The sequence below is a fragment of the Echeneis naucrates genome, chromosome 12 (assembly GCF_900963305.1).
Source record: "Echeneis naucrates chromosome 12, fEcheNa1.1, whole genome shotgun sequence".
Classification (NCBI taxonomy): domain Eukaryota; kingdom Metazoa; phylum Chordata; class Actinopteri; order Carangiformes; family Echeneidae; genus Echeneis; species Echeneis naucrates.
This window is the reverse complement of record NC_042522.1, coordinates 7,644,825-7,667,682: the sequence shown is the minus strand read 5'-3', so window position 1 is coordinate 7,667,682 and position 22,858 is coordinate 7,644,825. Positions and strand designations below refer to the sequence as shown.

The window sequence follows — 22,858 nt, the reverse complement described above, 5'->3', positions numbered from 1 at the left end:
CTCCCTTCCTGTCTCTCTCTTAACAAGTTACTGAAAAAAAAATGTGTTTCCAATTAGGCACTGAGGGGAAAAAAGCACAACTCTCAACCTCAACTCTACAAGAAACTTTGGGACCCGGACATTTACATCTACAATTATATAGTTTAGTTAGTTAGTTTGTTTGTTTTTACAGGAGGATAATAAATGTTAGTTGGGGTAACACGAAAAAGAGGATTCACCTGTCCTCTGTCTTTGGTCTCTTTTGTCACACAGTGTGAATGAAGCCCAATTAACTTTCTTTGCCTTGATATTCATTCATATTTAACATTTACAAAATAAGATGCGCTTTTAGCAAAACTGTCGTGTATCACTGTTGCTGTGTGACGCCATGGACAGACAAAGGTCCTGTCCTGAGGAGTGTGTGTGGCAGTCTGTCGGTTAGTGAGTGAGTGAGTGAGTGAGTGAGAGAGAGAGAGAGAGATAGGGAGGATTGGTGGAGCAGCCGCGCCAGCGCAGAGAGGCACGGAGACGCAGCAAGAGCATCAGGGCAGAAGGAAGCAAATAACAGAACTTTAAAAAAAACAAAAACAAAAAAAAAAAAAAAAAAAACAGAAAACACACACACACGGTGGTGGGAAACGATCGGAAGAGACGTCTGCAGGGACAGTAAAATGAAAGGGTTACCTGGCTCTTTTTCGGATTCGGAGTCTGCTCTCGCACCGCTGCGACTTTGACGCAAGAGTCTGTAGGAGTTGTCCGTCGGAGGAATTTCAGGCACAGCGGATCAAACTTGAGTCGGACACCCAGGAACCAGTCAGGGAGTAAGCTTAACCACCTACCCGCTGTACCCGCAGGAAAAAGGAGACTGTGAGTATTTCATTTCTTTTCCAGCCCGCATTCACTGATTCCCCACTAATCGCAATTTGAGCCAAGTCAAAAGTTTTATTTATCGTGCGTCCTCTTACGCACGCCTGCAAGCAGCATGTGGGCATCTTTATATAATCAAAGTGTACCTGCCACGTAGACGCGGCGGGGAAAGCATCAGTGTTCAGATAAAGGCTTTGATGGCATTAGCAGATGCCTGAAGCCGCCGAGCGCTCCGTTATTTGGACCAGAGGCGCTCGATCTTGCGCTCGCAGAGACTTCAGGACACGGACGAGACGTGGACACGAAGGACGTGTTGCGCCAGAGCTTGAGCACACACACACACACACACACACGCACACGAGACTGGAACAATATTTGTGGAAGGGAGTAAGCAGAAATAAACACAAGCAGGATTTTGAGTCTGGGAGTCAAATTTTGACATCTGTTTTGATTTTCCTCGCTGATCTGCAGTCACAGTGAATGTGTTAGAAAATTTCGTTAGGATTTTTTTTTTTTCATAGCATTTTGCCAGATATGCCCCCCCCCCCCCCCCCTCCCCCGCCAACACACACACACACACACACACACACACACAAAGTTACCCAGCATCAGTTTTCCAAGAGGAAACACGTGTGCTGTCAGTTTTAGTCCTTATTAAAACAGGATGAGCAGCCCAGCAGCACACTGACAGTCCTCAAACATTGCTATTGGTGCTGGCACCTTCCCAAAGTGTGAGCTCCAGTATGCCCTGATGCTGTCTGCTACCAGACAGGAGTCAACACACACACACACACACACACACTGGCTGTGCACTCAGGCTGTGAAATTCAGCAGCAGTTCCATGAGCTTATCTCCCTCAACTACACGATACAGTAAAAAGGTGCTTGAGCAGAGTGGAGCTTTGGCTCCACTATCACAGGACCAGATGATTCCATGTGATTCTGATCCAGATAGATCATGATACCATAACTCTTCTTTATGGAGCCAATGAATAACTCTCAAGTGACGGGGATGTGAGCAGACAGGATGGGATTGCATGATTATTTGCTTTGTGTGACAGAAACACAGAGAAGTGATCCGATGCGTCTCTGTAGTTTATGGAGTAAAAAAAATAATCCAACTCTTTAACAGTATTTCAGCATCTAATGTTAATTTTCCTGTCATTCTTTTATCAGGGACACTCTGGCCATGAGCAAAGATAAAGTGATGATGCATTTAGCCTGTACGGAAAAGTTCATGGTGTGGTGGGGATGAAATTAAAGCTCCGCATTGTGGATAATAAAAAAGTCTTTGCAGCTCAGAAAGCAACCACAAAAGCGCCGATGGCTCCTTTGGGGTATTAACTGCATTTTGAAAGCCTTTTTTTTTCCCCCTGCTGTTCAACAAGTGATGCTCAACCAAGCTGTCTGACATTTTGGCCCAAATTAGAAAACCTCACGAGCTATTTACCAAACTCTTTGTGTTTGCAGAGGAGAATTTTTAATCCCTGTGGAGACATTTCAGTCAAGGTGTGTTAGAATGATCGCTGATGATTTTGTTTCCCTTTCCAACAAAGTTTTCACACAGAATTCAAATTTAGATCATATATGTTCCGATCAGTCACTCTGCACCCTCACTTCTTAGAATTGGGAATGACAGAGCGAATAATGAATGATAAAATCTCGTTAGTTATCAATCAGAATTCAAACTTGAAAATAAAAATGTTTTTTGTCCATTTTGGTCCTTACATGGTGTTTCCTCTGTTTCTGCCTTTAGAGTTAATTCCCTTTTTACACAGACCAACAACAGATAAGCAAAAACAAATGGCTGGAGCAACATGAAATTAGCATTATCCCCAGGATGCTCTTCAATTCTTTCTCATCTGTCGTTAGAAGGTCTACTGTAAAAGGCCATATGCTTCTGGCATTCTAACTTTTCCCTTTTGATGTCACTTAATTAATCAGGGCTTTTATGTGTGTGTGTATGTGTGTTTATTTGTGTATTCACAAGAGAGAGCAAGAACACTGTTTACCTGCCACCCGCAGCCACAAACCTCAGGAGGTCTTTGATGGTATAGTGGGAGTGTGAGGAGCATTTACACTTATGTAGATAGACCAGCTCAGTTGCTCTCAAGCTGCTTTCAAGTTTCCTTACAGTTTTGTTGACTAAATATTTGGAATATTGGTTTTCCCGGTGCATTTGGGAACTTTTTGACTGAATAGCCTGAAAGAGGTCCTGATAAGTCCTTGGGCTGAAAATATGATGTTTAACCTTTGCCCGCCAGACATGAAAAAATATTGTGACTCTTGATTTGGAAACTTCTCAGAAATGAGGCTGCAGCTCAATTGGTGTCCTGACCTGTTATGGAGCCTTTGCGATTTTTAGTGGGATATAATTTTTGTTGTTGTTGTTGTTACCAATTTGTTCAAAATGCCTCGTTTATCAGTAGCTACACATTTGAAAGCTGGAAAGAAAGTACAATCTCACATGATGCCTTCATAGTTATGACAGAAGGGTGAGGGATAGAGCACACATTTAGAGAATACAAATGTGCTGTTTTCTGAAATGGTTGTCACATACAAAGCAGGAGATTGGTTTAATGGAACAAAGGATGTACAGCTGTTAAGTTTAATGAACAAAATATTACTTGATATGCAGTCTTCAAAGCTCTCATATGTCTTGAGATATAGATGTAGATGTGACTTCAGGGGATAATCACACTGCGTCACCATGGATACACTCCAGTTATAGAGATGGAATAGTTGTCAGTGGCTCTCTGGTTTCCTTGGTAACAAGGGAAACAACTGTGACTATCAGTCTATGAAGTCTTGATGGACAGATTGCATCCAAAAGTTAATCCACAGCCACTGAGATGTTGACACGAAAATTAGAGGGGATGACTTGATGCTTCTTAATCTCTCGCTCTGAAACTAAACACTAAACAAAACTCCCACAGCAGAGACTCATCATCTCCTGTGAAGTTGATTGTTTTATCTTTCTCTGCGTGAGCTCTGACATCCGTCAAGCGAGAGTCCTTTCAACATCTGTGTTGTAATAACTGACAGCGCGATTTCTCCTCCCCCTCGTCTGGGGACCTGCATTCCATCCATTCTTATTCTGAAAAGCCAGATTGCCTCCACATTCATGCAGGTACCAGACTCAATTCTTGCAAGTTACTCCATTCAATAACAATTTGAAAAGCAAACGATTCAAGCAACCCTTCTGCTTTCTCACGGTATTAAAAATAAGAGAAAAGTTGCAAATAAATATAGTATCACCAATGCTGTCTATTTATGTATGTACACATGGTTTCTGCTTTCTCGGGGTACTTCCCTTTGAGGGCTTGTTCCTCACTTCCTGCATGAGTATGAGTCTGCAAAGCGCAGACCACTACCTCAAATGTAAATCATGGTAAACTCCTTGATCACATTGACATCCTTAAAATGATGTGATGTACCACAATTCAGCATCCCTCGTGCTTCACAGTTGCTGATCAAGTGGTCAGTCACCAGCATGCCTGCAAGCTACCACTTCATTCACCCTAGTCAACTCGCACTAACAAAGTCAGAAGCCTACCCGTCTGAAAATGGCCCTTTAACGTCTGATCTTTTATTTTTACTGCACTATCAACTGCTGTGATACTTTATTCTTGCTTTTAATAATTTGTTTTGGAAGGTCTGCACTTGCACTCTTTGGATTGAACAGATGGGACTAAGGGCAAGTGTTGTAAAAAAAAATCCATTTATTTTCTGAATAACATATAAAGTGCCTGGAGTGCAACAAATCCACTGGAACCATTTGGAAAAACCAGAGACCTCCCCTGCCGACACTGCCTCTTATGTGATCACTAAAGCCTAAAGTGACCTGAGTGGAGTAGATGTTGTCATACCAGAATGAAAAGTAGGAGCCATTAAATATTGTTCTGTTGCTGTTTCCATTTTTGTGGAGGAAGTCTTTTTTTGGTAACAATGATCTAAAATCCCCTGATGCGAAAAAAAAGAAATACCCAACAAGATATATGCAAGAGTAAAATGAGAAGGAGAAAGAAATCCCTTATGTGTCCAGACCGTTCAGAATTAGGTCTTTTCTGAGTGGATGGTTTCAGCAGACTTCCTCATCTCGGGCATTGATATTTTGTATTTGCATATTGTAAATTAACTCTAGAAACATACATATAACACATTTTAAGTTTTGTAATTTCAGTGTCATTTCAGTTCAGGTAGTTGTGTTACTATCTTTTTGTCTTTACATCCCCAGTCAGAGGCCACAACTGGTGGTAGACAGCTCCCTGTCGAGGCTGACTACTTTCAGTCGGCCTTAAAGAGTGTGCAAGAGGGTTGATAGTCACATAGAGGAGTAACTGCTTAGCTGGCAAGCTAGTTAGTAGTTGACCTGCAGGAACAACTCCTGCGGTGTGTTTAACATCCCATAAAGCTCAAAGAGAGGATAATATGAGCGAAAGTGCCTACTGTTTCTGGGGCCTAAGCAAAGTGGGTGAGCACAGTTTCATCTGCAGACTCTTGTCCACTGTGCACAATCATCAGTTTTTTAAATGGCTGCACTTTTCATCTTCACAGGAGTTGTGAGTGCAGTCCAATCCTGTGGCACCGCAGACACATCCACAGCAAGCACACTGGAAAGCCACTCGGAAAGTTGGTAGGTAAACCCTTTTATTGCTTTTTAAACAGCTCAATTCTTTTGGGTGAAAAAAAAAAAGTACTTAATTGTCTTTGCTGTGTGACATCACAAACATATTTTTACTTCTAAATCGTTGCTCCTTGAGAAAAAGGTAAAGATATGTAATGTACATTTGTCCATCCAAGTCATGCGTCTGTTCATATGAGCAGATAGTCACATTGCGAGCGAAACATCTCTGAGCCACATGCAGTGACCGTGGCATTTGAAGACTTAGGAGCACACGACTCACATTGATGCAACATCGGGCACTTCCCATTCCCTTCTGTCCCTGCCAATTCTGTCTTCCTCAAGCTTTAATTATTTCGTATATGCATATATGTGTGTGTGTGAAACACAGAAACAGGAACCAAAATATGCAAGTTTTTTTTTTTTTTTTTAGTTTTTGCTACCCAGCTGAAGTCCTGAACAAATTATCACACCGTATGTTTTGTAGTATTATGTAACACCACTTTGTTTGTCAGATGTTAAACCTTAAAAATAATGTACAGTTTAACCTGTGTCTCCTTCAGATACATGTTGCCAATTCAGTTATACCTGCTGAGTCCTCTCTATGTTGGATGCGCACTGAGGTCTAGGACAGGGACGTGTGATTTTCATTTGCAAATAAGAATGCTGACTTTTATCTCTGAATATTTATTTTCGCAGATATGAGCTTGTGCTCTACTGTCAGAGTGGAACTCAGAAGAGGGCTGTCAGCTGTTTGTTAAAAAGGAGAAATTTATGGAGAGTTGTGGATTGTTCTAGCAAGAAAACGGCAAAGTGTTGTGTACTGAACATTTATTAGTGTACCTCAATTAAAAAAAAAAAACACTTTTATTTTAAAAGAGGGCCAGACATATTTTACTAGTTGCTAGACTGGATTTGCCCAGAGCCCTTAAAATAAGGGAAAGTATGCCCTTAAGCAGGAGGCAGTAGAGAAATAGAAACAGAAAGGCACCCTTGAAACTCTTAAAAAAAAAAAAGAAAAAACACACACAACCTCAGAGTTGGACGAATGTTCACCTTTCATCACAACAAAAGAACTTGAACATACGGCCAAGACAAGGCTTGAATGGTTTTGGTTTAGTCCTTGAATGGCCATACCAAAGCCTGGACTTGACCACCAGAGAACATTTGTGGAGAGGCAAGAGGAGGGCAGTTCACAGAGTATTCACTCTCATCAGGGTTTGACAGGGCTTGCCAGGAAGAATGGGAGAAACCGGCCAAACATACAAAGCCAATAGAGGACTTTCTTAATGCTTGAAGGTGCATTTTTCCTGTTGAAAGATGCTCCAGATAAGTACTGAATAAAAGCTCTGAATGCTTAAACGAAATCTGACTTTTCTTGCACTTGGTTGATATATTTTTAGAAATTGTTTCACATTCTGGTACAATGGATTATTATGACCATAACAGTAAAGTTAATACATTTTAAAGCGAAACTTCTTCAGCACCAATGCCAGAATGAATGAGTGAATGAAGCTCGCTGGCCTTTTGTCTTCAGTTTGAACTCAGGCTAGTGAAGCCAGGTGGGACTGAAGTCACTGAAGTTAGGTGACCGGGTCAGTCAAAATATTTCGGGGCCTAGCCATGAAAGATCTTTGGTTGGCCTTTCTGTCGTAAAGAGCCACCAGTACACCAGTCACTCATTTCCCTCAAGCTAAACTCCTTAACCTCTTGCCTTCAAATGCAATGTGCTGAAATAGGGCCAAAAATGTGCCACTTTCCAAACAATGCTGTTTTTCACAACACTAACTAGCTGTGTCCTTGAACTTTCTTTTTGCACATTTAAGGAATTAAGTCTTGTTCAATGATGCACATGCAACCGAGTGGTACTTTTGTTGTTCCTTTTGCTGCAACTTCAATATTTCCTGAATGCGATGCAGTAAAATGTTTTTCTACATTTTACACAAACCTTTCAGAATGTATAGTATCTGTCATACCACAAGCAAGAATCTGTTTTCATTCAAAGCCCAGAGTTACTGATTTTGACACGTTACAGTCCAGAGGATTCAGAGATAAAAAGGATTCTGAGTCAAGCCCAGAAATCTCTGCAGACCTCCCTGACGCAACTCCACATTGCATCTGAACTAAGGTGATGTAATGTGTGGAATCTGTCTCCAATAGTGTGATTTCATTAGGGGATGAACACACCCAACAATAAACTGCAAGGAAACATAACACAGATGACAGAGACTGTTTAACCATATCCAGTCTTTGCTACATGGTTTAAAATGCCCTAGTATTGTTAACACTTTGCGCTTTCTCTGTCAGAAGAGCTTAAAATTCCCCTAATTGTAGTCTTGCGTCACTCTGTGGTTGGGAAGGCTTTTGGTCAAAAACCCCTTTAAAAAAAAACCAACCACATTTCAAGCAGGTACAATTCATGTTCATGTTATGGTTTTCAATTACTTGGATTTAACTTCACTTTGAGGCTGGGCTGTGTTTCTGTTGAAATATGACCACAATTCATACGCGTAAATAAAAATGTCAGATTCAGCAAGTTACTTCCTTTAACATGATAGACACACTCAGATCCATGCCACTGTCTAAGCAGGATAATCCCCCATGCCCACTAGAGGCCCCTTAGGAGCACTTAAAAGGTTTGTGTGTGTGTGTGTGTGTGTGTGTGTGTGTGTGTGTGTGTGTGTGTGACATATCAATGGCAATCATACAAGAATCCAATTTCAAAATCACGGGCTGGCTAGATAATACTTAAGACTAGAGCAGCACAACCCCAACTACTACCCCCAACTTTATTATTGAAAGGGGTGGGGGGGGGGGGGGGGGGGTGCTGCTGATAAAACTTTGGCCTGGCCCTGAGCATATGCTCTTTCACTGCTTAACTTACTACATTTATTCTACAACCAGCAGCTGATGCATCTGTACAATACCATGGAAAGACTGAAATTCCATTTAGACAAGTGATGACAACCGCTCACAATGATCTCTGCCTTTTATAGGAGACAAGCATATATAACGGTTTGACTGACTGTGTGTTTACGAGTTGACCCAAGTGAAAATAGAGCACAAGATGCAAATAAAATTCGGACAACTCATTAAAACATTCCTCCGTGCCACCGCTAGTCTGCACAGATACAATGGTGTAAAAACATCAAGTTATGTACTTCCCTTGGCCTGTGTCATACAACTTATGTTGCATTTCAGAGGGCTTTTTTCAAGGATTAATTTTGCATATATTTTCCTCTGGTTGCTGCCGCTTAGCCTGAAAACCTGCCGCACCAAACCATGTGCAAGAGATCACAGCAAAAAGACCTTAAAGCAAAGAAGCTTATTAGATGGATGTTAACAAAATGAAAGCGTATATTACGCTCTCCTCCATGAGCAGGATTTAGGTTGTCACTTAGCTTTCCCAAGCTGTGATCCCTAGAGGAACTGATTGCCAAATTAAAATGGTTTTTAAATGTTATTTATGATTGTGGCTGATATTTTGAAATGCAGCATTGCTTCCAGTGACTTTAGAGTAACCAGAAGCCACTCTGAAAGTCTCTGTAAGCTGTGTCTAATTTAGCAGAGAGACGATAACTCCTTATCCCTGGGAAGTAAAACATTATCTTGTAAGAATGTGTCCAAGAGTAATTGCTCCAGAAGTGCTTCTGTTGGTGGCGTGATGAATCCCTGGAGCTTAAATATTCTCCTGTTGGTATTTTCCCTCAATTAGAAATTAGCTTTTTTTTTTTTTTTTTTAATAATCACTGTGAGGCTGTGGTCACTCAATGGTGACTGTGTTTTTTTGGTTTTTCCACAATGATTCAGATTCCTCTTACCCCTAATTCTGTCTGATTTAATGGCTGAACATGTGTCAGCTCGGGGTTTTATGCGCTGTAATCAAAGTGCTTAAGTGTTTGTAGGGGTATCATCCACTGACAAGCCGTGAATCATCCCGTCATGGCTGCAGTCACACATGACTCAACACCACTTCTCAATCCAAGCCTTGTCCCGAGCTCTGCCAGTCCGCAGCAACTGCTGGGGAGTATGCGCGAGTGTGAGGGTATGTGTCCGTTTGGTTCATGTGCGCTTGCCCATGATGTTGAGGCAAAAGTTGGAGAATGGGAGCTTATGCGAGCAAGAGAGAGAAAGTGTTTGTGTGTATTCTGGGACGTAGAAGTGCTGTTTCTCTGCTTTCTGGAGTGGGAGTGTATGGAAACAATGGGCACATTGTGTGGAGAGTTGGCAAGGAAGAGACGAGGGAGGTGGTGGGCTGAGATGGGGAGGATAGAAGAGGAGGAGGCATGCTGAGAAAAAGGGAGATGACAGAAAACTAGGAAAAGGGAGAGAACATGTGGAATGAAGTTAGGGTGAGGGGTAGGAGCTGGGTGGGTCAGTGTGGATAGGAGTTGGGAGAGGAAAAGGGGACCAAAAAAAAGGGTGAGGTAGATTTGGATTGGATAGAAAAGTGAGGAAAGGCTGGGAGGCTGGGAGATTAGTTTAAATGATGAGAGGGAGAAAAAGCAGGAATGGAGAAAGATTTTGGAAATCACCCTTGTGTAGAGGCTGGCAAGGAGATTTGGATGTAAAGAAACTGTGGAGGAAGAGAATGAAATCAGAAGCGACTGGAGAAAAAGATGAGAAGGGTATTGGTTGGATAGAAAGATGAAAAATAGGAGAAGGGAGGGGAGAGTAGAAAGTAAAGTTCTCAGTTTCACTTGTCTTACATAAGATATGTTCGGTCCTACATCAGTGCCAAATGGAAATGTGTGGATCAGAGTCGTTTTCAAAGTCGAAATCGTTGTATACCCTGCCTGCTATAGTAACGATGTGAAAAAATTGCCTTCTAAACCAATATGAGGCGATAGCCCTGACCCCTCAAAAACAAATGCAAAATTTAAATGGAAATAATCCGTTAAATATTTCGTCCCACTGTAAAGTGAGGGGAAAAAGGATATATACTTTTATATGTAATATGATACTTATGGTGTAATGTTGGCTTATGTCAGATACGGGCAGGACAATGTCCAGGGACAGGAACCCTTCAGTGTGGCGACTTTCTTGGACTTTTTCAAGTTTCCTCTATCCGTCATATCTCATTCATTCAAAGTGCGGTTCAAACAGTGCTGCTCAACACAACTCTGCTGTTTGGGTCAGTCATTTGATTCAAAACATCTTTAGAAATAACGATCATGCTCCAGATGTGTTCAACGGAATCTCTGTTTTGTGTGATAAAGTATAACCATGACCACTCTTAGCAGCTTTGGGACTCTTGATGAAAATGGATCATTCTTTAAAGCCAAAGCCAAGAATATATGCCATGCTGATGAACTCCATCTCTTGGATAACAAGACATGATGATTTTTATTTTATTTTATTTTATTTTTGCTGTCTGACCAGTAATATTTGGCTCAGCTTCATATGGTACTTTTTGTACAATGTATTGTAATCTCAATAAAAAGAGTAAATCCTTGGATCATCATGGAAAACTGCACACCAGCTTATTCATCCATCATAAAATGAACATGTGAACTGAAATATTTCTGTCCAGGACCGAGATGATGTGGACGCCGACACAGCTTCTTATCATTTCCAGATACACAAGGAGAGGAAGCATTATGTTTGGAAAATTTTGTAGGATGTGGTAAAACGCAGTCATCTTTTAATTACCCATCTTTCTGAGTGATTGCCTGTGGAATATATCGGTATAGAACCCCAGATCAGGGGCTGGCCAGACGTCTGTCTGATACACTAATAGTATTCACTATTACAGACTAAACTCTCTCTCTCTGTAAGAATAACATGCCAAAGCTGAAATTCACTGTTGTTGTGCTTAAAACGGTATTCCTCTCATGACTGTATTAATAGTAACCAGAAAGGTGGATGATGAACGGTTTGGAGAGGAAGGAGACTTGGCTTTGTTGTTGTCTGGACTAAATCACTTTGTCTTTGTAAGGTGTTAGACCACAAAGTGTGTATAGAGAAGAAAGTAGGTTCTTGGTCTCTAAAGTGAAGCCAATGCCCAAAAGCCCAAAACCTGCATTGTGTCTAATGAACATTATTGGACAACTCCAATGGTTGTAAAACAAAGTCAGACTGTATTGAAGTCTATATGAAAATGGTGCTGCTTTTCACTTGATTTATTACCTCTAGTAAATGTTTTCCTCATGGCTTTATGGTTTCAGTCTCTTGTTTGAAGTCTTCTTCATGATAAAATGATGCTGTTTTAAATGATGGTCTCATTTCAAGGAAAATCAAGGAAGACCATAAAGCAAGGTATAAATTAGGGTGCAGCCAGCCTGTAATTGACAGACTGCTACACAATCAGGGTAGAGTAGAGAGCAGGTCCAGTCCGACCCCTCACTCCTCCTCAGCTCCACCTTCTTTCTTCTGGTTAAAAAAAAAAAAAAAAAAAAGTCAACATGGCTGACGGCCAGGACTCGAGGCTCCAAAGCAGCAGTTCGTAAACCAATGGACAGTAGACAGCCACTTGTGTTACACCCATAGTTAAAGAACACAAAGTGCATTTGTTCATTCTTATTAATAATAAAAATGAGCGGTGTCATGACGGTGTGGACCGCTGTTATTATGGTTAGCATTTGTTTATGCTAAGGCAACTTGTGGGTTGAAGGCAAGATTGTTGTGTTACAATAAGTGCTTTGTTAAGCTTAGAGAAACATTGTGGTTGGGGATAAATCTCTCTGGGGAATGGGTCATTTGTCATCATGGTGACAGTAACAACTATATGATTACAGTTAGGGAATGACTACAGGTCAAATGAGCTCTCCCAATCCTGATGCTTAAATGAGATATTATTTTTTTTGTTTTGCTTTGGCGTTTTTTTTTTTTTTACCCATAATCCCCGCCCCTTGACTCTCAGTACTGTAATGTTTCCCCCTTTAAAAGGCTTAATGACTTTAACATAATCATAAAGTATGTTGTCTCTCATTTGTCCCTGGAGGACAGTCTTGAGTCGCTGTTTTCGTCCATCGGTTGGTTCCCCTGTCATTTCATCAAGATCTACACATCAAACTCGAAAAGTTCCCAGGCTTTTGAGAAACATTTCACCCCATCTGTGCCATATCATTTGATGATTGCTTGATATTTGAATTTGATAAGAAGTGATTCGACGTGAAGTGCTAACCATTGCTGCGTTTTCTAGCAGCTGGTGTTATTGAATCTCAGCAGATTTCCACAGCTGAGGGGCTGCAGAACTATCTCATGCTGTCAGGGTGTGTCGCTTCATGCTTATTGAGCTCATTTGCCAACAACTGACAAAGTGTGTATGAGCACAACAGTGACTCTACAATGATAGGTGAGTGAGAGTGCGTGTGTGTGTGTGTGTGTTAATGAGCTATATTTTCTGAATATGCGGATGCTGTCCTGCCACTGATGCTTGAGTTATGACCTCATTTGTGTGGATTCCAGGGTGGTCCTTTCATAAGCTGTTAGACACTTCCACACACGCATGCACTGAAAACACACTTTCTTCTCTCTCTCTCTCTCTCTCTCTCTCTCGCTCCGCGCAGCCAGACTTTGTCGCACTTTAATAACAAGCATGAAGAGAGGCACAGCAAGCATTCTGTTCTTCAGCACCCAGGGTTTTGAGACGCCGGCCACACACGCACTCCCCCAAACTTTCCTCTCTCGTTCAAACACACACTAACTGTTGAAATGCTTCAACAGCGTAGTAATTCAACCTTTCTGCTACAGCACAGATACGCACGCCCAGTCTCAGTAACAGAAATCTTCAATCCCCCTCTTTCTTGCCCTTCCACTTTTATGAGACCCACCCACTGGCTGTTTGGGAGAAAACGCACACACAATGACAGGATCTCCCTACGCAGGCTCCGAGGGTCTGATGGAAGTGTTGGGAATGTGTACTGAGAGGCCACTGACACTTCCTCCACTTTCTAGTACTGACGACTGAATGTTCTCTCCAGACGTTTAATAGTCTTAAGCCTCAGATGACAAGCAGAATGGATGAGCTTTCATCTGCTGTGGTAGCTGGTGTATAGGCTGCCTCACTCAGCTGCTCCATTCAACTGATACTAATGGATGGGTTATTGCTTTTTCTGGATGTGAGTAGATATTTAAACCTCACATTAACAAGCTTGATGGATGATGTCCTCAGTCATCCAGGTCATGTTTTTTCAAAGTGCTATGTCAAGGTAACTGAACTCTGGTGGGGTTCTTGAAAAATGTTTTGTCTCTGATCTGAAAGTCCCAGGTATTTATGGTCAGGTCATTAAAACGCTTTGAATTGCCTCCGAAAGAAAAAAAGAAAAGGTGAACAGGAAAACACGGCCTTCTATGCATCATCATATGCTTTGCAGGTTCGTGCAGATATACAGTATATAGTATATTTCAAGTTTAATCTGAAGCTGCTCCAAAGTTGCAGGTTTGTGAGGTATGAGTTCTGTCTTTACATCTCATTATGACTTCCAATAGAGTTTAGATTGCTTTTTCCCAACAGCTGTGAACCTTTTGGAATGAGGCTTAATAGATAGATAGATAGATAGATATAACATTATTGATCCCCAAGCGGAAATTCACCTAGTCAAGAGCTCATCAAAATAAAAATAAAAAGTATAAAAAAACAACAAAAACATTATCCATTAAAAATATATGGTAAATGGTCATTTTAGTTAGTCAGCTATGGATTCTCAAACACACAAAAATGCCCCTGTTTCAACTGACCAGAGGAAGTATAAAAGTGTGAGGAAATTAAGCAGATAAGTCTGGCTTTATCTGAAGCACTGTGGTTTTAGCAATACCAAAATTTAATAAAGCCAATACAGTGTACCAATGCAATTACAGTGAGTGAAATAACATTTTACCGCCACTCCAAGCAAACACGGCTGCACATGGAGGTCCATATTAGGCCTCCTCAGGATACTGGAGATATAAACATAACCCAGAGAGCCATATATTTAATTGATTAGGACTTCCTTAATGCTATCACTGGGCAAATACACACCTGCTTTGGCTCAGCAATATAAAGACAAGGCGCCTTGCCAACAACCCTGAGGCACCCTGATGTATAGTTGATGGGTAGTATAGTTGCTTTTGGCTTGGATTAAAATTAGAAATGGGCTAAATATAGAATTTAGTGTACAGTGCTGTGGAACAAAAGCCCAGTAAGGAACTAAATTATGGGTTTCAGCTATCCGCAAAACTAACCCTCTGAATTATGTAACATGTCTTGTAAATTATGGCTGTGAAAACAGAACACTACAGATCAGAGCCAGTGCTCCTTCGCAGTTGAAGTGTAGGATTTGAAAAATACTTTTGGCAATCTTCAGCCTTCACACAGTAGTTTTTAGCAAATGTTCCATTTCCAAGGAGTATCCCTTCATTTTAATGAGATTTTTTGAGATGTGAAGGTGGTGAATCGCAAATAAGTCCAGGAGGAAGAGATGAATTACTGTGTGTTGTCATGTTTGCAGTTGAGTGTTGGCGGACTGGGGAATTTAAGTGTGTCCCTGCAGAGGTAAAAGATGGTTTAAAGGATTGAAGCAGTCATATTAGAAAAGGCATCAGAAGAGGAGGTTTCCACAGAAACAGTGACCTTTGACCCAGAACCTCTAATACCCTCTCTTTCCTTCCCTGTTCCCTCTTGTTTCTTCAGTTGCTTTCTCCTTTCACTCTCTTTGTATCTGGAACACACACATGCACACACACTCACCCAGCCCTGGGGTCCTGTTTCCGGTCTGGGTGTATGAGAGAGAAGAGCCAGCATCTGTGTGGAATTGAAGCTTATTACACACACACACACACACACACACACACAATTTTCCTCTTTCCTGTTATTATTTGTGTTTGGTTCCTTGTAAGAATCACATTGCTGCTTTGGCTGTTTTGTTGCTTTTTGTTTTTGTTTGGTTTTTTGTTTTTTTTTTGGCTCATTTTGCTCAGACGTGTGCTTTTTTAAATTGGACAGGGACTCTTGCAAAATTCGGCCAGATGAAAAGAAATCCTGTATCACACAGTCACAGGTATCACGGATACAGGCAGACATGCAAATACATACACACCAGCTTTGTTTGGGGTTGCTGTGAAATGTGATTTGTACTGCGGACAATACAGGATTTGTTCCCATCAAGTGTTGCTTTCATAAAGCTGCTTTCTGCATTTCAGCACCACAAGCGCACACACAGAAACACAGAAACACACAAATGACCAAAATGACTCTAAATCCAAAGGGGATTTTTTTTTTCACCATGTTTCAGAAACCAGCTTAAGTCCACATTTCTGCAGTCTCAGATTTGTGTTGAACATTATGAATGAGGAATACATGCATTATCCTGAAAAAGAGATTAGCTCCTTCTTAACTAAAGGATAAAAAACAGCATGTGGTCAGAGAAAAGGAACACAGAGGCCATACTGTGTAGTATAAACAGATTATTACAGACAATGATATTATTATTTAAATGGTACTTCCCTTTACTTGCCATATAATACCAATTATAACAATTTCATGTAGGATTAATTATTACTGATTGTTTTGTAGAATTTTTTGTCATTTACTATACGCTGCATGACTTAAGTACAAATTTTGTTTCATCTGCAAGCATGTATATGACAATAAATCAACCTTGAACCTTGACAAATAATGCAAATATTGTACATAAGACATCCTTGTGGTCCATGCCATTTTAACTTGGGATTACACATCAAGCAAGCCTTTCTCCAGAGAGAGTGCATACAGATCACCTGTGATGGTCTAACAATCTCTTTTAGTTTTACCTTTCACTTACAAAGCTATGTTGAAGATTCCCACCTCCTGTCAAGATCTTTGACTGCACCACGAGTTCATTCTTGTCCTTTTGGTCAGTTCTTTTTCCATTGTTCGTTTTTATCTGGTTTTTATTATCTTGTTAACTGCGTTAACTTGGCTTGCACAAGAACGTGATCCACCGATCATTTCTGCTTGTTGTTTGAGATGGTGAACAATGCTTCAGATCAGTGCATGTGAGTAATAAACCATCTGCACTCGGCCCTCATATGAACCTCTCAAATATTTGTTTTTCCCTCCAGAAAGCACCACAGCCACCATGGATGAGGAACAGTGCTACTACAATGAGACCATCGCCTTCTTCTACAATCGCAGCGGCAAGTACCTTGCTACTGACTGGAACACCGTCAGCAGGCTGGTGATGGGCCTGGGCATCACTGTGTGCATCTTCATCATGCTTGCCAACCTCCTGGTGATGATCGCCATCTACGTCAACAGGAGGTTCCACTTCCCCATCTACTACCTGATGGCCAACCTGGCAGCTGCTGATTTCTTTGCTGGATTAGCCTACTTCTACTTGATGTTTAACACAGGACCAAACACAAGGCGTCTGACTGTTTCGACATGGCTGCTCCGCCAAGGCCTGATTGATACCAGCCTGACAGCGTCCGTGGCCAATTTGCTTGCAATAGCCATCGAACGCCATATCACCGTGTTCCGTATGCAACTTCACACCCGTATGAGCAACCGGCGAGTGGTGGTGGTGATTGTCATAATCTGGACCATGTCCATAGTGATGGGAGCCATCCCCAGTGTGGGCTGGAACTGCATCTGTAGCATTAGCACTTGTTCCAACATGGCGCCGCTTTACAGCAACTCCTACCTGGTCTTCTGGGCAGTGTTTAACTTGGTGACTTTTGTTGTTATGGTGACTCTTTATGCCCACATCTTTGTGTATGTGCGGCAGAGGACCATGAGGATGTCACGGCACAGCTCTGGACAGCGACGCAACCGAGATACCATGATGTCTCTACTGAAGACCGTGGTGATTGTGTTGGGTAAGGAAGGTTTCACCTATCTATCTATCTATCTTTCTATCTATCCATCTACCCATCCATCCATCCATCCATCCATCACTAAACATCCATCTGTTTATTATTAACTAGTTTCCTACCTGATACATTCATGCTGCATCTATAAATTGATCAGTTTGGTTTCTATGATAGGAAATATGTTGGAAAGGCAGATGGCTGTTTAGTAAAATTTAGAATTCTTTTTGGAACAAATTTTTAAAAGTAGTGGATGTGGATGGAACATATTCATTAATGCAAGCGTGGTGAGCTCATCCTACCCTACCCTATCCTATCCCTTTTTTAAAGACGCTATACTTTCTACTCACCTTCTGCAAAGCATCCTGGATTGTTGTTTTAAGTCGTGACCCGTCTGTCTGTGCATCTAGTACAATATCTGAAGTCATCACTAGCAACAGAACAATGAATCTGTTGATGGGTCCCTTAGTCCAAGCACTGCATCTGCCTAGCACGAATGCAAGCCTCACATACAGTCAGACAGCCAATCCTGTTTTCTACAAACTAGAATAATTCACTGTGATTTGTTCTGATATATTTATTATTATTATTAATTTATTATTTATATTTAGGCTGTTATGTGTGACTTTAGTGATGCCAAATAGACACATGAGCGTTAAAGAAAAGGAAAAGACAGGTAGATCCTGTCACAGCACTTAGATAGAACCCAGTCAGTTACAATATAGTTTAAAAGCTTTATTTCTTCAAGAAACAGAAAGTGGAGATAGAGCTGAAGTTTCAGTCTTGACCTAATTTGGTGGTAAAAAGCATTTAGGAAATGTGAGGAAGGTGACAGTAAACCCTTTGAGTGATTGGCTTGGTCATGGCTGTACTTTATAAATATTATTTCTGATGAATTTTGAGTCCCATCATGTTGCTTCTTCTTGCCAATGTTAATATTTGGATAACTAATGGTGTTCGACTAATGTAGAACTAATCCTTTAATGTACAATTTTTTTGGTTTGTTAATGCATTAATGCAGTTATGAGACATTGTCCCTGCTGATGAAACAAGATGTTTTTGTTTTTGTTTTTTTTTTTTTTACTTCAAGCTGAGCTGTGTGTCCTCAGCTTTACGACTGAGCATTCAGTAGAGATATGTTTTGCACTTTGCAAGCCTCCAGGCCTCTTCAGTGGCATGTGACAAAGTATTTGTTTTCCTTTTTTAAATCGACTCACTAAAGCACAGTAGCAGACTAACATTGTCTGTCAAGCAAGTGTGAACGGTGAGAAAAGCACTTCTTTGTGCTTGGAAGCAGGATGTCTTTGTCCTAGACAAAACATACCAGAGGATTCCCTGTGATTTGTCTCCTCCATGCTGTGTTATCTCATCCTGTTGCCTCTGTTGTCTTTACTCCACTCTTAATTCAAAGCGGTGTTCAGCAGAATGTGTTCTACGGCCCACAGTTTGTGTATAATCGAAGAACATACGTTTTCCTCAGCTCCGAGATGCTTTGTTTGTTTGGACTTATTTAACCTGTCTCACAGCCCAGCAGGTTCTCAGAAAAGTGCAGACCTTGAGAGATTAGAGCTGTATGACCTACATTATCAATGTACTGTCTCACTTCAACTGGATTTCTGCAGTGGTATGTGGTGGAGTGAACATTTTGAAAGTCCTTTGGTGTTGTTGCAGCTGTTCCTGCCTTGTTCAGTCAGTGTTTCTAAGAGAAAAGTAGAAACATAACTTTCGAATCACAAAAACAGCAGGACCCCGCGGAAATGAAACCATATTCAACACACTCTATTTCAACTGCTTCATATCATCAGATTGTGCCTGTAAGTCCCTGGTTTTGTCATTGGGAATATGACATTCGGAAATGTTTTACCAATTGGTTTAGCTTCCTGGAGAGATGAAAAACAAATTCCATTCAAGTCACTAATTGATGTATGAGGGAAACTTGTTACATACTCACTATGTGATATAAACTTTATTTGATTATGCCTTTTAATTGATGCCAGGCTCATACTGGGAAAGAGGCTTTAGAGTGAGGGTGTAATGTGTTTCGGTTCAGTCTGTAATCCACTGCTGTTACTGAATGAGGTCATTTTTAACCACAGAGGAAGATATTAAAGAACACAGTTCTTTGTTACGGTGATGGAGAAGGAAGTACTTTCATTTTGATGAGCAGTCCACTCACTCACATTTTTTGGACATTCATTCATTCATCTTCTGCCACGTGTCTGTTTTGGGATTGCGGGGGTTGCTGGAACCAATCCCAGCTCACACTGGGGGAGGGCGGGCTGCACCTTGGACAGGTCACCAGTCCATCACAGGGCCAAAACACAGAGGCAGACCACCACTCACACTCAGACCTACGGACAATTTAGAGTCACCATTCAACCAAAACATGATGTCTTTGGACAGTGTTAAACCAGAATACCTGGAGGAATCTCTTGGACGGTTTTTCCTCTTTGCCTTTTTTATGTGCTATTTGGTCAATTTAAAACAAACACAAAAATTGGTAGTTTCTGGGATTTGAGATAAATCCAGCCTTTGCTGTTTGACCAGAAAGTAAATCCCACAGCAATAGCCATCCCAGCTTTTCCCATCTGCTGACCAGATGACGATAACTACTCCCCTGCTGCCTACTGTCCTCTGCACTTGTCCCTCTCAGGATGCTGTAAACCCAGCTATGGTTGATTTCTTCTCAGAAGGACATGCTGGGGTTTGGAGGAAAAAAAAAAAAAAAACGTTGGTTACACACACTTGCACACGTATGTACACATACTCACATGGACTGTCGCTCATTCTCATAAATCCCCGGGCGTGATAAATAACATCAGGACAAAAGGTTAGCCCCATTCACATGGACCGTGATTGCAAAGAGAATTCACAATACTTCCATGGGGTTTTCCCAAAAATAGTAGCTATAGGGAATGAGAATTTTATCACACATATAAATAAATGGAACAAATGATTGTTGAAAGTTTTTTCTATTGGCATTGGATTGGCATTTTGCAAATTGTTGTGCGCAAATGTGTGGACGTACCTTTATTTTTTAAACTCTGTGGGCTCAATTGCCACAATCAGGTTCATGGTCTTGGACTAAGGAGTTTAACAGTGGGAAAAAGTGAGGCAAGGCCAAGTGCATGTTTCAGCAGGGTTGTGCTAGGTCTCACAATTAATGTTTTGGGTGGAAATTATTCAACAGTTAACTGACCAGTCTGACATATACAAAATTGTGTGGTTACAGTAGAACTGGTGTAATTTTCAGATTTCAGAATAACAAGGATAAACATTAGAGGTGGGAATCTTTTACTATCTCACGATTCCATTTTTTGGAACTATGATTTGATTCAAAATTAATTTTCAATTCAAAATGATTTGATTCATAATGATTTCTGCCTCAATCTATATGTGTGCAAAGGATCCTCATGATCTACAGCAGTCTGCTTTGCAAGACAGAATGATAACTGAAGACGTGAAAGAGCCTTTTTCAGTTTTAAACATTTATCCATGCTTCTGTGATTGGTGGCGTAGTGGTTAGTGATGAAGGATGCGGTTCGATTCCCGGTGCACATGAACATGTCTATGTTAATTGGTGATAAGTGATGGACTGGGCAAGGCAAAAAAAAAAAAACCCAGAGACTAGACGAGACACCAGACGCCCCCCCTACAGAGACTAGACTAGAGACCGGACCCCTGAGTCCATAACTTTTTCCTCGAAGGGTCGGTTGAAGCTCTCTTTCCTCCATTATTGTTGTTTCCTCCTTGTTTTGTTGCTTACCGTGCATGTTTTGTGTTCCCGAGCTGGCTCTGTGGTGATGTCAGGATGTGCCGCGTACAAAATGGAGGCAGACATTTTGTTGTCAAATAGTGCTTCTGACTTGGAAGGCAATATTGCTGTGTTGGTGCCGTTTCTAATCAGATACCAAAACTGTGAGCTGAAACATCAAATCTAATCTGATGTGAAATGATCTATCAGGCTGTTGACACCCTCTCTAACCTTCATGCCCTGTTGAAAAAAGTATTTGAATGACACCAACAGAGATTCTCTTCAACTCTGTTTAATGAGTCAATGTATGTTAAATTGACCATGACCCTTGTGTGTCTGTGTGTCAGGTGGTGGCTTGTGTAGAGCTCATCTGTGAATGATTTGATTATTCTAAAGCTCTTGGTGTGGCACGCGGTTGCATCCTCAGACAGAGCGGAGTGCCAAGACATACCATCGGCCAAACACATGCAAACAGATGGCGTAACAGTGACTTACACTTGTTTTTGAAATCACAGTGCTAGACGCAACCAGTCACTAATTTTCATACCTAGATTTCAAAATGAGGACAACAAATAATAGCTTTACAAACACACACTTTGCCATCACTCTGCCACTGCAATATATGTGTGTCTTCTGGCTGACTAGTAGCAGAACCAATCACAGCCCACCACGAACCAAACCCTCCAATCCACTCTCAGCATGGAAACATGATTGGTATGCATCTTACAATGTCACCTGTTCTCTGCGTGTGTATGTGTAATGCACTTAATGCAGGAAATTGCCGCTCACTGTCCAGCTTTTCTAATCACTCATAATGGCAGCATGTGTCCAGCATCAGTTGTCGCTTTCTGGCAAACTGTTCAATCCTCCTTTAACACATAACAGTGAATGTGTAGGGTTATTCCGATCGACTCAGCGTGTGACAGTGTGTGGCAGCAGAGGTTTAGTGTACTTAAGTAAAACTATAACAGACAAACTTTGTTCTTTTTTTTTTTTTCTCACTTGGAATGAACTGGAATTAGCTCACCATCTGATTCAATACTGCACAAGTAGTTTACAGCCAACAACGGGGGGGGGGTTTGCTGTTTGCAACCTGTCACTTGAAACTCTCAGTCTAATATCTAACAGTTCTCTGTGGTTGTTACATTTCTTCCATTACTCCCTGAGAAGGAGAAAGTATCCTGTTTTGCCACACAGGAAACGCACTGATGTTTCACTTATGTAAGCAAGTAAAAGTTACACTGGTGGTGGATTACAGGTTTCCTCTAAATGTTCATTTTCTAGGTAATTTGAATCCAGCATGGCTATGGCAGACGCAACCACTTCAACACTGAAGGCTAATTACATTATGTAAATGCACAGAATCTGTATCGCTGAATAAACACTGCCTGCACACATATATATGCAGCTGTACCATGACTGATATACAGAAATCCAGTGGTTAGCACTGTTGCCTAACAAAAAACAAGGTTCTGGGTAAGATCCCCAAGCCTAAGCCCTTCCTGTGTGGAGTATGCATGTTCCCCCTTTGCCTTTGTGGGTTCCCTCCAAGTTCTTCAGCTCTCTGTGAATGGTTGTCTCTCTATGTCAGCCCTGCTATAGACCGGTGACCTTCGTAGGGTGCACCCTGACTTTTACCAAAGTCAGCTGGGATTGGCTCCAGCTCCCCCACAACCCAGACAGATAAGCAGTATAAGTAACAGATGGATGTTTGGGCCTGTTTCAGGATATATTTATAGTATTTGCTGTTAATATATGTATGAAGGATTGAATGTGCCCACGATTAATCCTACTTGCTCTAAATCTTTTGGACAAATATGTCAACTTCATAGTTACCATCGCAGTAAGAGCCTTAGGTTGAGATCT

The 22,858-nt window shown here is 41.2% G+C and overlaps 1 protein-coding gene across 2 annotated transcripts in view; it reads left to right on the top strand.

Annotated features, from left to right (window-relative positions):
• The first annotated feature begins 469 nt into the window (after positions 1–469).
• lpar1 (lysophosphatidic acid receptor 1) overlaps positions 470–22,858 on the top strand; it is a 32,139-nt gene continuing 9,750 nt past the window's right edge. The window contains exons 1-3 of one of the 2 annotated variants that reach the window (XM_029515416.1): positions 470–846; positions 5,403–5,481; positions 16,492–17,247. In XM_029515416.1, coding sequence (XP_029371276.1) covers positions 16,509–17,247 — 739 coding nt within the window. In that variant the 5' untranslated portion in view covers positions 470–846; positions 5,403–5,481; positions 16,492–16,508. Of the gene's footprint in view, positions 847–5,402; positions 5,482–14,086; positions 14,099–16,491; positions 17,248–22,858 lie in introns of those variants that run through there. The other variant, XM_029515417.1, reaches the window with a different exon arrangement.